The 18,104-nt window shown below is 41.4% G+C and overlaps 1 protein-coding gene across 1 annotated transcript; it reads left to right on the top strand.

Moving 5' to 3' along the window:
• The first annotated feature begins 661 nt into the window (after nucleotides 1–661).
• On the top strand, nucleotides 662–5,710 carry nr4a2a (nuclear receptor subfamily 4, group A, member 2a). Its single transcript, XM_008290887.1, has 8 exons — nucleotides 662–815; nucleotides 1,309–1,410; nucleotides 1,625–2,496; nucleotides 2,974–3,103; nucleotides 3,290–3,453; nucleotides 3,826–4,028; nucleotides 4,196–4,374; nucleotides 4,491–5,710. The coding sequence occupies exons 3-8, from the start codon at nucleotides 1,627–1,629 to the stop codon at nucleotides 4,745–4,747; spliced, it is 1,803 nt and encodes a 600-aa protein (XP_008289109.1). The 5' UTR covers nucleotides 662–815; nucleotides 1,309–1,410; nucleotides 1,625–1,626; the 3' UTR covers nucleotides 4,748–5,710.
• The last annotated feature ends 12,394 nt before the right edge of the window (nucleotides 5,711–18,104 follow it).

Genomic DNA, 18,104 nt, shown 5'->3' with positions numbered 1-18,104 from the left:
TGCATACAAGTGTGGTGAGTTTGGCGTATCAGCCTCATTGTGACATAACTGTGCCTTGATGTGCCAATGTACACTCATCTTAATTTCACAGAGAATCAGGCAATAAAAAAAAGAAAACTCAACACAAATCCATGTTCCTGCTTTGGGGCTATGTGTGGTAACATCTGACTGGAAATTCCACTTTTAAAAAAAGCAGCAGGGTGGAAAACATGTTTCTAAAAAGTTTATGCATGTTAGGATGAATGTTCTCACTTTACAAACAATGAAAGTCCTGTGTGATAAAAGAAAAGTGATCAAACCACCATCCCATCATAAACATGCATCATTTCCTTTGCAACAAATACATTGAAATCACATCAGATGTACTAATGTCAGCCTAAAACAAGCATGACGTAAGTCCTGAGCAAACACCAAGGTGTCTGAACTGACTTTAGGTGGGTTTACCCTCCACTACATCTCTGCTAATGTCCATGTGGGAAGCAACACAGAACACATACCACAAGACAAACATACTCACCAGAAAAATTGGGGCTTGAGAAAGTTCCCCAGCGGATTGGTTCGCGTCGGAGTCGACGCCGATGACGTGGTGCAGTGAAACACGTGGGCCATGGTATCCAGAGCTCACATAAACAAAGCCACATTGGCCAGACTGGATAGTCGAAGCTCGTGTCGCTGTCAGTGCGCGGAGTCACACGGTTTGCCTGCTTGGCATTGTTGCTACCGACGCTCATGATTTGGAGCTTTTACCAAAATTGATGAATACCACCTACATGCTTATCGCATGGACTGAAAGCCACGATCCTGATGTGAAAGAGGTAAGATTCAGTCTTTCTTCGCAACATAATCTGTGACTGCGCTCGACTTGCAGCGCACTCTGCGAGCCATTTAAATCTGTTTCCACTGTTAAATTAAAATTACGCAAAATCTGAGATTGACTCGGACTGTTGGGATCTGTGGCTGTGACTGATATTTAATGACAATTTTCCGCTTTTTGTTTTTTCGGCAAGTTGTCACTGCTGTCAAGTGCGCAAAGTTGTTCGGCTCATGCCGAGCCAGCCGGCACTTTAAAACAACCAGAGGAAAAGAAAGACTTGTGCTTTTTTATTGTCTACAGTTTTAATATTTGTTGCCGACATCTATAAAACACTTTACTGAATTTTTTCAAAACGCTCCGTATAATTAGAAATTGATTTTAGTTTGCGCGCAATTGTGCAAGTTGATTCTGACTTCACCTGGAATCTCGTGGTCATTTTTAGATTTTATGTTATTTTATAGTCTAGTAAATGCCAAAGGTGTGTGTTTTATTAGGGGAAGAACCAGAACAGAGTCGCTTTCTTCAATCCTGACACCCACACAACTCCTGACATTACCCATTTCAAGTGTCACCGGAAAACTGTCAGAAGACTTGAGGTAGGATATGAAAAAATATCCACAAATACAAAATACAGATTTGTATTGTATTATATTGTTGTTTCATTTTATTCTAAAGCTACACACTAATAAGAGATTTTTGTTATTATTTGCTTGGTTAATTTAATATAACTTCACTTTGAATTGCAAAACTTTTTTATTTTAAACATTAATTTGAGAGATTCTGATGTGTTTGTACCGGTTTGGTTTTCAGCCATGCCCTGCGTTCAGGCTCAGTATGGATCATCACCTCAAGGAGCTAGTCCTGCTTCCCAGAGCTACAGCTACCACACCGCAGGAGAATACAGCTGCGACTTCTTAACACCTGAGTTTGTTAAGTTTAGCATGGACTTGACCAACACTGAGATCACAGCCACTACTTCTCTCCCAAGTTTCAGTACATTCATGGACAACTATAACACCAGTTACGACGTTAAACCGCCCTGTCTGTATCAGATGCCCCACTCTGGAGAGCAGTCCTCTATCAAGGTGGAGGACGTCCAGATGCACAACTACCATCAGCAGAGCCACCTGCCACCTCAGTCGGACGAAATGATGGCTCACTCTGGGCCTATGTACTTCAAACCCTCCTCGCCTCACGCCCCGACTACACCAAACTTCCAGGTTCAGCCCAATCACATGTGGGAGGACCCTGGCTCCCTCCACAGTTTCCACCAGAACTATGTTGCGGCCACGTCTCATATGATAGACCAGCGCAAGAATCCGGTGTCGAGACTTTCGCTCTTCTCCTTCAAGCAGTCCCCGCCCGGTACTCCCGTTTCCAGTTGTCAGATGCGGTTCGACGGGCCGCTGCACGTCTCCATGAACCACGACAACCCGGGTGCGCACCGCGGCCTGGACGGCCAGAGCTTTGCGGTGCCCAGCGCCATAAGGAAACAGGCTGGTCTGGCCTTTCCTCACTCCCTGCAACTCAGCCACGGGCACCAGCTGGTGGACAGCCAAGTGCCATCGCCCCCGTCCCGAGGATCTCCGTCAAACGAGGGTCTGTGTGCGGTATGTGGGGACAACGCAGCCTGCCAGCATTATGGAGTGAGAACCTGCGAGGGCTGCAAAGGATTTTTCAAGGTGGGCTGATAATGACAGCGAGCATGAAAGAGTGTTACTGTTTTTACATGAACGCTAGACTCTGTTTTGGTCGTTATTTGCTGCGCCATGTGTTAAACGCTGCTTATTCTCCTTTAAAATAATAATCACCACACGTAACAGAATCACATTTTCACTGCGGGCTACACTAAATATAATTAAGAAACAGCTTTCAGAGCGCGCGTAAAATAAATATCTGACAGCCATAGACATCCACACACAGCTGTCCTCAAAGGAAAATATATAAGACCACGGGTGTGTATTTACTGATGGTCTATTCCCTCTTGTTGGTTCACACAGCACAGTGCCAAACATGAGATGAGGCTGATATTATATCGCTCTCATCTGTTTCATATTGTGCAGTAACCAGTCAGTTGTATATTTATTAAAAAAGCTTTGGAAACAGGCCTATAAAGAGTGACAATATGTTTTTCTTCTTCTCTCTCTTTCATTTTGCAGCGCACCGTTCAGAAAAATGCAAAATACGTGTGTTTAGCAAATAAAAACTGTCCTGTTGACAAACGCCGAAGAAATCGTTGCCAGTTCTGCCGTTTCCAGAAGTGCCTTGTAGTCGGAATGGTGCGAGAAGGTACGTTTGGGCCACGCATGAAATTATTTCAGACTTGTGCTTTATAATTTCACACCGACACATTGGACAAACGTGTGCGTAAAGCAGTGCTGTAAAAGTTCGTCAGTCCTCATTTTAGCATTTACGCACAACAACAGGAGTGTATGTTCTGGACTTATAGATGTCAAATATTTTCTCATAACGCAGTTGTCCGAACGGATAATCTCAAAGGTCGAAGAGGACGCCTACCATCCAAACCCAAAAGTCCCCAGGAGCCCTCCCCACCCTCGCCGCCGGTGAGCCTCATAAGCGCACTTGTTCGGGCCCATGTGGACTCGAACCCCTCCATGTCTGCTTTGGACTACTCACGAGTAAGTAAATACAACAATCCTTGATATAAAGAGCACACATAGAACATTTAAAAAGGGAAAGAAAAAAAGTTCTGGTAGAAAGCAGACAGAAGAAGATTGACGGCCTTTTTAATTCAGTCCTGCTTTAGGTGACGATTTATTACCCTGAAAGTTTTCTGCGGTGCTGAATTCAAAAACTTTGTCGGGCTTTTAATGTGGCATATTTTAAGTAAATTGCGTTGAAATGCAGAACTTAATAAAATAAAAAAAAAGAAGAAGACATGAATTTAATAGTAAAAGGCTCTCTCTCCCTCTTGGAAATGGGCATTTGCAATTTCACGGATTATATATTTTAAAGGACCTCATTAAGGCGCTGTTTAAATTAAATTCCAGTTCCAGGCTAACCCTGACTACCAAATGACTGGAGACAACACTCAGCACATCCAGCAGTTCTATGATCTCCTGACGGGCTCCATGGAGATCATCCGGGGCTGGGCGGAGAAGATTCCTGGCTTTTCTGATCTACTGAAGCAAGATCAAGATCTCCTCTTTGAATCCGCCTTCCTTGAACTTTTTGTCCTACGGCTGGCGTACAGGTGAGGCTGAATAATCGCTAAACAAAAGAACCTGGGCTTTAGATAATCATCAGTCCCTCCTTCAAGCTTCATTGCTTTGGACTTTATTAGCTGCCCAATAATTAGAAGGCTCTTAAATTCCCATTTATTGCCAAGCGTAATTAATGACATTTCGTTATTAATTGCAGGTCCAACCCAGTGGAAGGAAAACTTATTTTTTGTAATGGAGTGGTGTTACACAGACTACAGTGCGTCCGTGGATTTGGAGAGTGGGTGGACGCTATCGTGGAGTTTTCTTCCAACTTGCAGAGCATGAATATAGACATCTCAGCGTTTTCCTGCATCGCAGCTCTGGCCATGGTAACAGGTGCGTAAAGAGGCTGCGCCTTTACGAGCTTTGCGCTTTATTTTTGATGCATGTAAAACGGAGAAGTAATAATTTCTCTGTCATTTTTTTTTTGGTTTTTTCATTTTGTTTTTCAGAGCGACATGGGCTAAAGGAACCCAAGAGAGTCGAGGATCTCCAAAACAAGATCGTCAACTGTCTCAAAGATCAAGTGACGTTCAATGGCGGTGGTTTGAATCGTCCCAACTACTTGTCAAAACTCTTGGGAAAGCTCCCCGAACTGCGCACACTATGTACCCAAGGTCTGCAGCGTATCTTTTACCTAAAGCTAGAAGACCTAGTCCCTCCGCCAGCAATAATTGACAAACTTTTCCTCGACACCCTACCTTTCTGAGTCTGACTCAGAGGCGAAACCTCAAAGAACTTCCAAAAGACTGTTTGAGTCAGACTTGACAGATTCCTTTTTTTTTTCCTTTCCACGTTATGATTTCTGCATATTTGCAAGCTCGGTAGGCGACTAGAACAACGTATTAAGAGTAAAAAGGATTCACGAAAAAAGTAACAAAGAGGAAGAAAACTTTGATTTGCTGTGCAGGCCTTCAAATTCCTTGAATTGTTATTTTTTTTCTTCTTATCATTTGTTTTGTTTTTGCCAAACGAGTTAATGAGACACTTGGAAATTTCTCTCCACCTAAAGTTAACCTGGTCTTGCAATCACTTACAGTTTATTTAACATCGGCTCTACTGATTCAGCATTACTCAGATGTAATATATTCCATTTATATACATATATATAAATATATATATAAACACACGCACACACACTGTATATTATGATAGATTATGTGATGCCTCCAATGCATCGGTTTATAACATGTGTACAAAGTTTGTTATAATGAAAAGATTTAATTTTCTTTTTTTCTTTTTTGACTCGTGCCTATGTGTTTCTGACAGGATCCCAAAAGTATCCAGAAAAGACAACGCATGTTCTAGTTTTCTTTTTTCTTCTTCTTCTTCCCCCTTTTTATTTTCATTTTCTTTTATAGGCACTTGCTGAGGTGATGTCTATATATAATATATACCGGACACTATGTAGTCTGCTAGATTTGATACAGATTCGTAGTTATGGCACTCCTTTTATGTATGACGCATATGTGGAAAAAAATATTTCATCTGTATAGAAAAATGAGGGACCCATGGTGTTTGTAAAACTGTCAGACATTCCTTGTTTGTATGTGCTGTAAGTAATGTTGCTGTTGAATATAAACGTTTCTATATATTTATTATTTCTATTGCCAAGAGCTACACTAAGCATGGTGCAATTTAAAGGATTTCAAACCATCCAAGTTCATGCTGAGCACGTTGTCTATGTTTTATGTCTTATAAACGTCTAGGTAGTTATGATTTAACACGTTTGGAAATGGATAAAAATTCCATCTTATATGAAGAGGTTTTCATGAGTGTGTGACTATAGGCCTACATTCTTTGGCATCATGATGTAACTTAGAACTTCTGTAACGCATTTGGTGCCGAATTCAAGAAAAAAAGGAAAGAAAAAAAAAACTTTAGAGAGAAAGAAATATTTAATGTTTACAAATAAAACTTTTAAATCAATTCTTTGCTAAACACTTTCTCTGAAATTAATTTATTCTTCAAATTCAGACACTCTGGCACAAGAGAAAGAACTATTTTCTCATCCTAACTTAATTCAATGTCCCCAAGGAGGCGGATTTTTTTTTCTTCTTTTTTTGCGCACGCAGGCCTGTTTGCGCAAAACCAAACGATTTAACAACACAATAATAATCTCTGGTTTCGTCCTATTTCAAGCAAATGTGAAAGAATGTAGAGCTGTTTAGTTCTATGGACTGTAAATTAAGCTACTGCTTTTTAAAGGCTATTAACATTTCCTAAATAATCGGCAGCCACTATCGTGTTTTATTTCTATTTCGGACTCCCTGTTTTTCAGACAAAATTATTCTCCCTGATAAACGCACATATTCTGACTATTCCCACCGCTGTATTTACGCATGTAGCCCGAGCTAACCAACTAAATTAATACACTTTTAATTTGGAGAGTCACTGAAACACGTTCTCCTGCATTTGTGTCGAATTCTTTAAATTATTTCCTCAATGCGAAAAACTAAATGATGAGTCCTCCCCTGGCTGATTCTTTCCATTATCTAATGTCTCTTTGCATTTAATACAACAAGAGGCTCCAACAGATTAAATATCTTAATTTAACATAAAGAACAATTTCCTAAACGATCACTGGAAGAAACAGAGCCGCGGCTTTTATCTTCTAATCTAAGACGCTCTTTGCTGATGCGACGTGGATGAAAATAAAACTTAACGGTTTGCTTCCGGACAGACTTTCCTTGTTGCTTAATGATCACAGAATTAAGAAAGTAATGTGCACCTTTTTTTTATATTACCTCAGTTTGTGTACAAGATCATTTATTTTCATTTTCTTTTTGCGCTCCCGCTTCATTTAACTTTACCTTTATCACCTAAACGCACACTGTTAACCTGTGTCACCTGCCGACTGAGTCACATCACAGCTTCAACTATTAGAAAGTCAGCAGTTTTCCGGCCGACTACATGCAACTTGGCATCACGAACACGAAGCAGACGCAGTCAGTGTGCAGCCTACACATGCTTTGTGAAATGTGAAAGCCGGTTGCGCACAGGTGGCACAGCTCTCCAACGCATCTCGCGTCACAGCGCTCCAGTTGTCTGTGAAATTTTGTCAAGGTTTCAGTGAACAAGAAAGATATAATGATGCACAAACAGGAACATTTTGTTGTTGTTGTAGCCTACAGCTCGGGTTTTTTTTAAACCCCCCTACATCGGTTTGAGGATTGATAGAAATGCAAAGTAGTTTGTTGTATTAGTTGACTAGTGAGCCTTTTATTACCGGCACAAGAAAAAAAAAAACTCCCCGGGGAGTCCAGTTCTTCTGGTTTCTTCCACAGCATCTCCTTCCACTTTACTAGTAATTAAATTTCACAGGTAAAATAAAAGATAAAAAACAATGTGCTAATGTACATCCTTTAATCCCATTTACTGATTACTGTTATGCAACCGCAGCCTCTTTGAGACGCGCACCACATCTGCATATTGTGGACTGTAAAAAAAAAAAGCAGAAATAAAAGTGATTCAGAAAACGCCAGTGGTTTGGCCTGAACACAGAGGAGCAGGGCCGCTGTCACAAAGCCTTTTCTTTAGTCTATCAGAGGAGAGAAGTGACGCCAGGCTCTGAGGCATGTCTGGGACTTATCCACAGTGATTCCACATTTATCACATGATCAAGATGAAGGGAACAGCTTATTTTGAGAGATATTAGCAGCAGGCAATAAAGTGTCTAAATAATTAGATCGTCACTGTAAAGTGCTAATTCCAAGGCAAATTGGGATTACGTTCAGAACCAGTTTGCTGACATTTAGCAGATCTGCTGAAAGGGTGCATTACAATGTCACAAGTTTCCTCTATTGACTCTAAGTACAGTTAGGTTTCAAACATGTCTATCTCAACACAATAAAACATGACACATGTAGCTAATGCTTCTGCCAGTGTTTGTGCATGATTATATGTGCTGGAGGACTTTGAGTCTAAATTCATTAAGACTCCTAATTTCTTCCCCACATTTGACATCAGCGGAAGGTTAGACTGTGTGAGCATGAGCTGGTCTAGAGGAAAGAGAAGAGATGTCTTTTTTTCCCCCCAGTTGTTTCGGTCTTGTCCTCAGCTGCAGCACAGAGAACAAGCAGCAGGTGAAGGTGGCCGACTCCTGAGAACACAGCCTGTATATGTGCTGCTAAGTGCTTGACCACAAAGTGCATCAAATTAGAAAAGTCCCAGCTTCTCATAATGCTGCTCTTCTCTACAGCACCACTATTAGACACCGCCGCACACGTGCACTGCACACCGAGACAATCGTGGATAGTGCTGCATGCACAGCTGCACTTTTGTCTAATTGTGTGATGCAATATGACAGACAGGTGGTGGACTGAGCTCGGCTGTAGGTGTGTTTAGTCTGGTGGTGATCTCTGCAACAACAAGTGACCATTCAGGTTTTTTTTTTATTATTATTATTGTAATATGCAATTTTGCTTTTGCTCGCCGCTTTAATCTACATGCATTAACAGACAAGATGAGAGATTATGGCTTCATTTGATAACCTGTGGAGGGAGAGCGCTTGACCGTTAACCTTTTGCACCACATGAGAACTTCTGAGGAGGAAGCCTCACTTCTGCTCACAATGCTGGAGTTATATCTAAATGGAGCAGAGCCACGTTATTTTAAAACCACAGCAATGATAAAGATGCAAAAATACACAGTTGGTGCAGAACTACATGCTGACAAGCTGAGCCACTGGTGTGAATCTGCACAGTGTACCAACAGATGAGTTTTGGACATTATATTTTCATAAACTGAAGCATAAATCACAGCCATTATCTTAATTTTAAGTGTGGCATTAACAGCTATTTCCAGGTACACTGTGAGCATCTTGGGGAAAACCTGCACTTGACCTCATATGACTAAACACCACAACTTTACATTCTTTGTGTCGTCTCATCAGCTTCGACTATATTTTTCAATAATTCTGCTGCTTTCCATCCACTCGCTGAAACCCGGCATCACTTTTCTTTTCGTGTTACCTTTCCCTTCTATCAGCCTGTGAAGCATTTTGCAGTGCGAGCCCGCAGTAAAACATGTTGATTACACAACTTATGAATCTCATGAGTCCCGCCGACTATAGCGCTAAACAAAATGAATGAATAATGAGCTGAATGATGGCCCTTTGGATACGACTGTCTATAGTTATATTACTGTGACTATTTGATTTACCATATTGAAATGCTGATGATTGTCCAATAAATAATGCAAAAAGCTGATTTCCGAGTGGCGAGGCAGGAAAAGAAATCCACCTTGCATATAGATGGAGGTGAGCCGTGTCTGTCCCTCTCAGCCTGTGGCCCAGAGCAGCTTTATCATTCATAGGACTAAACAGACAATCAATTCAGCAGCCATGTATGAAGGATGAAGGGATGCGACAAGCTGTGAATGATGAGAAGCCAAAAATCAAAGGCCTCACTCCTTCTTAGCTCTAATGGCCATTACCAGCCCAGACAGCACCAGTAAAATGAGGTTAATCATTCGCACAGATCCTTTCAAAGAAGATTGACTGAACTTGATGTCTAGTCAGATCACTCATAAATATTTACTTCATATTAAACAGCTGTGTATGCTCTGTTATTGCACATTGATTTCTGACGGATGCCATCAAATTATTGTTTCAAGTGTGGTCAGTAAAATCCATTAATGTGATGCTTGTACCAAGACTCAATTATGCTAACCACAAGAAATTAATAATGCAATGAAATTGACAGAACATATTGTTGGAGAGGGTTTCTTAAGGTTGAAAATGTATTTCAGGGGGGAAAAAAACAAGTGTGTGTTTTTTTGTTTGTTTGTTTTTTTTGAATCGTCACATAATCACCAGAAACCACCAGAGTTTCGACGGCACGTTCACTGCTGCTAGATAATATATTCCCTTTGTCAGAATTAAATAGCCCTACAGTTTAGGGTTACAGTTTAAGTTTATGGGCACAGCGTGTATCAGTATTGAACACATGGGCTCACTCCTTTGACCTTATTGACAAAATGAAATCGGAAATTTCCTTTATAGAAAGAGTTAATGTTTCCTCAGGCAGACATGTTTCCGATTCAATTAGTTTTAATGAAGCCGGTGCTCAGTGGTTACTGAAGTAGAAAAAACAGGCATAAATGCCTGATGGTAATAGAGGACATATTAAGGAGGAAGGGATCGGACACAGTGTGTGTTTCTAAGTGGCGAAAAATGCCTCTATCAGGCTGGTAGGAGCCAGTGGCTGGGAAGCAGTGAATTGTATGAGCCTCAAATGATGCATTTGGTCTCTGGGGCGAAGCTGGAGGAGACCGAGGACCAAACTGTAAAAAAAAAAAAAACAGATAGAAAAAGAACCTGGTTTTGATGATGCACGTGTGGTATCAGTGGGTGATGACGCTCATCTGAAAAAAAATCTCATCTGCATAATTTCATCAGTCAATAAATTCATTTATTCACAGGCTGGAATTATTTAGTGAAATTCGAACATTTAAATTCAGAAAATCTGAAGAAATCTTTTGTATTCTTTTCCATTTTTCACCCACCACTGTTAGCACTGTGACCAAAAATGCAGGCATGCAAACTATCCCTCCATCTGATGCCAGAGTGTAAAATGTCAACACGGTCAGATGCACTGGCTCTGTTCCCATAAGGATATGCCCTTATCCTGTGTTATGGCTGCTGCTGCTGCTGCTGCTGCTGCTGCTGCTGCTCCGTGGTAAAGTGAAACATATTAAACACACCCATGCACATGTAATCTGTTCATGTCTTCCAGTCAAATTATGTGTGTGGTCTACCATCCTTCTCAGTGTTACAATTCCTCTGGCTGCTGCCTTTTTTTTTTTTTGGTATGTTTTTAATCTCACAATCTGGATTTAAAAGTAGGTAAAAATCTGGATTAAACAGCAGGAATGTATTCACCATTGGATATAAGTTAATAATCATATAACTGCAGCATTCTGGGTTTGATTCCAGTGAGGGACCAATGTCATTAACATATTTCATCCTCCCTTTATTTTCAGTTTGTCTCTCTCTCTGTCCACTTAAAAGGAACAAAATCTTGCAGGTATATAATCTCATTAAATAGCAATCACTGTTTTCTATGTATTGAGGGTTCATACCAAAAATTAGTTTTTACAAGCATCCAGACTTCTGTGCTGCCACTCCTCAGTTAAACTAGCAAAAAGAAATGTTTTTGCAGCTCTGAAGTCCTCCCCCACCACCGTAACACTCAAAAGAAGTTGGCCCGATTTAATAGGATATTTCATACAAGTGCAGGTCAACACAACTTGACTAACAGGAAGTAAACAAACCTAAAACTCCCCCCCCATGCTTCTGTGAATCCTAAGTGTGTGTGAGGCCTCTACTACTTTTTTAAAATCCAGCGTTCCCGCAACACAAACCGATGCACTGTGATGGTTCGACAAATATCCCACAGCGCATTTAAGCACACATCAGCAGCGAGAAAGTGCCAGGAGATAGTGGAGTCGTGGGTTCTTGAGGGGTCAAGAGGGGAATATGATGTGTGTCGGACAGAAGGGAAGGGGAGACGGGGGTTGTGTTGTGGTGTGTGTGTGTGTGTGTTTGTGTGTGACAGCAGACAGAAGAGATCCAGCCCAGGCTCCCACACAGCTTTGTCATATCACTGGGAGATTAGGAACACACACATGTCAAGCTAGGCCGAGCCTGCTGCAATAATGCACCTGCCAGCTCTCGAGATCCACTCAACCCTTGTTCAAACCCTTGTTCCTACACGCCAACACGAAGGCACACACACACAGAGAAATGTTCCAGTTTTTAAAAATATTGACCCCCCTTTTGTTAATTCGCAAGCAGAGACTGAAGGATGTGAGGTGACATCAGTGGGAATCAGATTAATTGAAAGCAGTGTAAAACAAACACAAAGAGGTGGGGGAAAAAAAATAAATAAAATGCACTATGAGCGCTGAAGTAAAGGGAATTGTACTTCAACACACATACAGTGGGAAAACACATGAAATATCAAAGACGTGAAAAGGTTGGACGCTGGGAAAAGTGGATATTTTACATGAAAAGCCTGACGGGAGAAGGTCGCTGTCTTTCTTCATGACAGAGTTCTCAGAGAAAAGGAGAGAGGCGAGGTTCAAAGAGATTCATCTCCACCAGGATTCAAGGTCATCCAACCTAGTCATCCTAGAAGCACTTGAAAAATATGGAGTGAAGACTGGAGATATTCTCCCCCCCCTCCAAAAAAAAAGGAGTGTAGTGGGGAAAGACTCTGACTGAAGAGAATCACTGACCTTCAAACAAGCTCTCTATCCATATAGAGTAGGGGAAGACATGCACAATCCATCAAAAATGCACATGAACTTTCCCTCTTCAAATAGTTCCCGCTTGAATAGCAGTCAATGGATCAACTATGAATATTGCATGTACTGAATTGCCGGGGATCAGATTGAATTCACTGTGAAAAAAACAAAAAAAAAAACAAATCTGTGATATTAGACTATCAAACTTCAAGATGGAATCTGGAAAAATTGCGTTTTGACGGAAAATATTTCCAGTTGTTAAGAGGTGGAAACAGAATCTAAAATCTGAAGAGAAAGAAACACAAATAACAAAACGTGTAAAAGAAAACAAAACATCGGAGTCCACCCTATAGTCATGAAATTGCCTTTTGCCACAGTTTCTCTTCAGGAATGGAAAGATCAGTGTTAATTTTCAGCCGGTCTTTGATTGGATGAACCTGCCTCCCTCTTGCACGACATGGATACCACAGGTCAGTGGCTGGTGCAGTGTTGCATGAAACAAACAAATAGAAAAAGGCACCTTGTGGCACTTGACTCTCGCCAGAATGCAACTGACGGCAAGCCTGCCAGCGTCCTATAATAACGGCCAGTGCCTCATAACCAAAGAATGGGGGAGAGGGAGGGAGAGAGGGGAGAGAGAAGAGAGGAGGGGTGATGGGGAAAGAGGAAGGAGCTGGGAAAGAGCGAAAAGATGGATTAAAAACTGGACATGGCGGAGAAGGAAGGCAGCGTATTAGTGCTGTAAAATCCAGAGAGAGGTGACAACCGAGCAGAAGCAGTGGAAGGCAGATATATCAGCAGAATGACTGTCGAAGAGAGGAATATAAATAATGAAGAGACGATATAAAACATAGATATGGAGACGATGTAAACAAACTGCAGATCTAATAATTCAGTGCAGCAAAAGAAAAAAAAAAAAAAAAGAAAGTTTGACAGCACACAAAGTACTTTCACGCACAAGAGGGGAATTTCTGAGAAAACTCTCCAGGCAAAGCTTTAATACCTGTTATGTGTGTTTCTCGTAGCTACTAACAGCATGATCACCGCCTTGCTGTGGCACAGCGAGCGTGGGCTTTTCCTCTACGGGCAACTTGGTAGTTATAACAATGTAAATTGAGAGAAAATAAAATTCAAATCACTGCTTACTTTAAGGTCACTGAGCTGCTTGACTACTGTGTTTATTTAATACTAATCAGCAGAGACATACAAAGATATACACACTGCAGAGGCATTAGCGATGATTTTACGCGTCAAAGTCGGTTTGCAGGTCTTGGGAAGAGCAATTGCATATGTTAAAAAAATAAATAAAAAATGTTGTTTGAAGCCTTTTGTGGCTCCAGACAGGCTCCAAATCTTGCCTTAAGTGATGTCACCTGAGTCAATGTTTGCTGGGGTCAGAATATAAGAAATTTTTAAATGCAAAACAAATAAATGTAATGTTAGAAAGAATTGAATTTACTAAACAAGTGCAGCCAGCTTCTCATCTGTGCTACTAAAATAACACACCAGCATCTTGGACCTATGCAGGTAGCAGTCCAGTTGCATTGTGGGTAGATTAGGTTGAAGAATAATGCATGAAAAATAAAAGAAGAAATCTGCTGCATTGTTTTTGATATTTTCTGCAATGTGGCGTACGGTTCTCAAGATTTTTCCTCAAATCATTTTTACTATAATGTTTTATCACATCTTAATATAATCCAAACCATAAGAGTGTTTGGAAGCAGACTTCTCCAACAGTCCAAGGCTTCAATCTGAAGAGACTGGCAAGGAAAAGGGGACAAGAGAAGGGGAGAGGGAAATGTAGAACAGGACAGCCAGGCCGATCATCCTGTGATAAGACGGGGAAAATAAGTCTGATTATCACAGAGGCCGGGAGCATTAGACAGACAGTTGAGAGTCATCTCAAAACTCAGGAGGGAAGAGGCAAGACAAGAGGTCACAATTATGCCCCGCTTGCTGCACTCCCCTCCTCCTCATGAAGTCCTCTAATATATTCGGTTAGTTCCTGTATGGCGCGGAGGGGAAATTCTAATTAAAGGGTGGGGGGAATTTTGACACATGTGAGGCAGAGATCAATATTTAGCACCATAATCAGCCATTCTTGATGGCTTGACGGTGTCACTGCGAGCAGACCACGACTCTCCATTAGAGCGCCTGGGAAGGAGCGGAGAGGCAGGCAGGCGAAGCAGGCAGGCAGGCAGGCAGCCAAACGGGCAGGCTGCACACAAGCAGCCAAACTCCCAGCCACATGAATCAAAGCGAGCCATGCCTCTCGTGCTCCATTTTGCTTTTGCTTTTTTATCTTCATTCATCCTCTTAAAGGAGAAAAGTGAACTCTGTCAGACTGCTTTGTGAAAGTGATGCAGGGCAAGTGGAAGAGAAAGGAAGAAAAATGTCATGGAAAGGATACGGTAGATCAGGAAGAAGTGCAGCTGTCAGGACTTTGGACTGTAAGATGAGTGTAAGGTACACAGATGGTCCTGTCAGTGCGTTGAGGGATTTGTCTTCTTGGCTTCACAAATATTTCGTCTTCATTTTACAACGAGTGGTGGAAGGAGTGTTTGGATTCTTAAAAGTAGCAGCACGGTGTAGAAATATTCAATAAAAGTGTTGCATTGAATATATTAGGCAGGTAACTTACAGCAAAATCTGCAGAAAGTGGTTTCTTTGTAATATTATGTAGGATTATGAGTGATGCATTTTACTCTTATAGATGAAGGTGGAGCTAATTTAAACTGAATAACTTAAAAAAAGCATCCCATCTTATATAAAATCTTAATAAGGAAAGCAAAAGCACAAGTATTTCCTTTTTGCAGTGGATTTAAATCATTAAGTAGCACGAAAAGCAAAAGCTCAAATAATAAACAAATTGCCCAAACTTGTGCTTCACTCCTGTGCTTAACTTCTCCAAAATTAAATGAATATATTTAATAGTTCCTTCTTGTAAATGTGCAGCTCATTTCATCGCCAAAACATTTTCCAAACAGACACACACACAGTCTCACACACAAAATTTGTGGCGTGTGAACACGGCTGCTCAGCTGACACAGATAGTGACCACTGACTTAGTATTAAGAACATGGTGTTGTTTCCAGAGGGCAAGAGAAGAGGGCGGGAGGGGGGCAAAGGAGGGGGCATGAGGAAGTGTGTGTGTGTGTAGGTGGGAGGTGGTGGTGGTGGTGGTTGGGGAGGTGGTGGTGTTGGGGTGGGGGGAAGCCAAGCCCAGGTTGTCCCTTGTCTCCATGTGTCAGCCCATCTCCTTGTTCTTGCATGTCAGTGACACACACGTGGGTACTTACCAACCCAAGTTGCTCCAATTAATGGCTGTCCCACTGCGCTGTCCGATGTGCAGTGTGCTAGCCCGGGTGACAAGATATGGTCTGGGATCTGTCTCTCCAGTGACATAAGGAAGGAATTTTAAGAGGGAAAAGTGATGCAAACACACACCGGCTCCACGCTGCGCACCAGATAGGTAGATAACAAAGACTCTCGTAAATGAGTGGCAGCGAGGAAGGCATTGAGGATTCTCTAATTACTCGCTGCAATCTATCTAAGTCACCGGCCTTCTAATTTGATTTATCAGAATGCATGAAATCCCTTGGAATAATGCCCTTATTAGAAGGACAGAACTGACGGGGGGACAAGAGGTCTGCCGAGGAGGAGGAGGGGAGCGGAGATTTAAGCATCAATTACAGTCAAAAGGAGAATTAATAGTTATTAATCCACAAACACAGCTACCGTTCTCGCTGCTAACTCTCTGCCACTTGGAGACAATCCACCCTTCACACTTTCCCCACATGCTTCCACTGCGTGCACACACACCGGGGATTTTTCTGTTGACATGCACTTAAAGGAAGATTTAAACATGCATAAAAAAAATGCATGTGTGTATAAGCAAGAACACACAAATGCTGCAGACATGAGTGAAAATGAACCTTTAAAGAAAAATAATTCATGTGTGCAAGCAGGATAACAAAAAAGCAAGGATGCCATAAATATCTCTAATACCCTGGACGGTTGAATCATTCCGCTCACCGGTAGATCAAAGGTCTTTAACTCTTTAACTAAATTCGTGACTGACAAATTCAATTGCTGTCAGTATTCCGGGGCCCTCAATGTAATATGTGCATTTTGATTCAATTTGCCCCTGCAAATACATACATATACATATTGTTTATCTGGTTATGGCTCCAAAAAAATCAATACTTATATCTGTGCTTTGTCATTCCTAAGTGCATCATGAAATAGCAAGATATCTTTCTAATTGAATCCAACAAAACCACATAAATAGTTAATTTTGTGCTATTAAGCTTTTGCAACATTTACAATGTCTTTTCTTTTGCCTGTTGATGACTCTTGTTTGTCTCCTTGTATGGGAAAATAACATTTTATATATTTTCAAATTTAATTTAGAAAGGTCAGTTTCTAAATAAATAACAATAAGTCAAAGATGAAGGATCCTTGTATCATTTCCAAGGAGCGGAATTCAAAATACAAAAGCTTTCATGAGCTCGTATCATTAGGAACAAGAGGCGGGGAAGAAAAAAAAAATTATTTAAAAAAAATCTGCAACGTCAAGGTATTTTGTAATTGAAAATCATTATTATTCAAACGGTGAATTCAGGTGACACACTGGTCTGAGTTTCCTGTTAAATCTTATGGTTTTTTGTTAAAGGGTTGCTGAGTGGCTGAAAGGAGAATGCCAGTATGCTGTTGCCTTGCTGTCAGTCACACAGAGGCAGTATTTAGACAGGGAGCTGAGAGGTCTGCTCCGCCGCCAGCTCCTGCCTTTTAAACAGCCCTTTCCTCAGAGAGACAGCTTAGCACTGAGTGCCAGTCAACCTCGCCTGCCCGGACATGCACCCCCTCCCATATACACACACACACATCCACACACACTTTGATAGCCTGTTTTTTTTTTTTTTTTTTTTTGCTAAAGAACAATTTGGCAGAAGAGGAGAAATGATCGTTTATGGTCAGACCCAAAGGTACATTGTGATGGGTTTATCCCGCTGTTTCAACAAAGTGGAGTGAAAGGCATCTGGACAGCAAATTCATCAGCATTACTTGAATGGAGGAACAAGCTCATACAGCATTACGTGGCTGACAGGGAAGATGAATATAGGCAACCCGGCGCATCGGGGATCCTCATAGACCTTCAGTCATGGCCCGTGGTAAAGACTGAAGGATGGGAGAGAGGTTGTGGAGATAACACATCACGCCCTGTCTGCGTCCCATATTATGGTGCTGTCCTGTAGAGTGTCTGGGACAATACTGTGTTAGCTGCCAGAGAGCCGTTGACATCATTGACAAACCTCCATGGTGTCAGGCAGTCACTCACACTTCTACTGGGTGTCTGTCATCATGCTCAAACAGTCAGGCTCTGACACCTTTTCACGTGAATGAAGATTCTCCAGTGACTGATAAAAAAATAGTGGATGGCCTTTAAGGAGGAGGGGGGGAGAAAAAACACAGCAAGAATAGCACCTCTCTTCAAAAGGAGAGACTTGTAATTTGCAATAATGGCACACCAATAGCTCTCGGAGAGAAAATTACAGGAAAAAGCCGATCTGAAATATCCTTTTAACTGGCAGAAACACATCCATTGTAGACAGAAGTCTTGTTTACTTGGTAAAATGGCATCAATTAGGAGTGGATGGCAAAATTAGCATATTCTCTTAATGGACTGGCCTTTCTTGTGCGGCGCTCTCACACTGATTGTATGGAAGGGACATGTTAAGGGAGACTGAGAAAAGGTCAGGTGTCTGCACCGTTCAGGTGATCATATTTTTCACCAAACAGTTGTGCATTCTCCA

This window comes from Stegastes partitus, unplaced genomic scaffold (genome assembly GCF_000690725.1).
Source record: "Stegastes partitus isolate 25-593 unplaced genomic scaffold, Stegastes_partitus-1.0.2 Scaffold701, whole genome shotgun sequence".
Taxonomy (NCBI): Eukaryota; Metazoa; Chordata; class Actinopteri; family Pomacentridae; genus Stegastes; species Stegastes partitus.
Note: the sequence above shows the minus strand (reverse complement) of the source record. Positions and strands in the feature narration are given on the sequence as shown.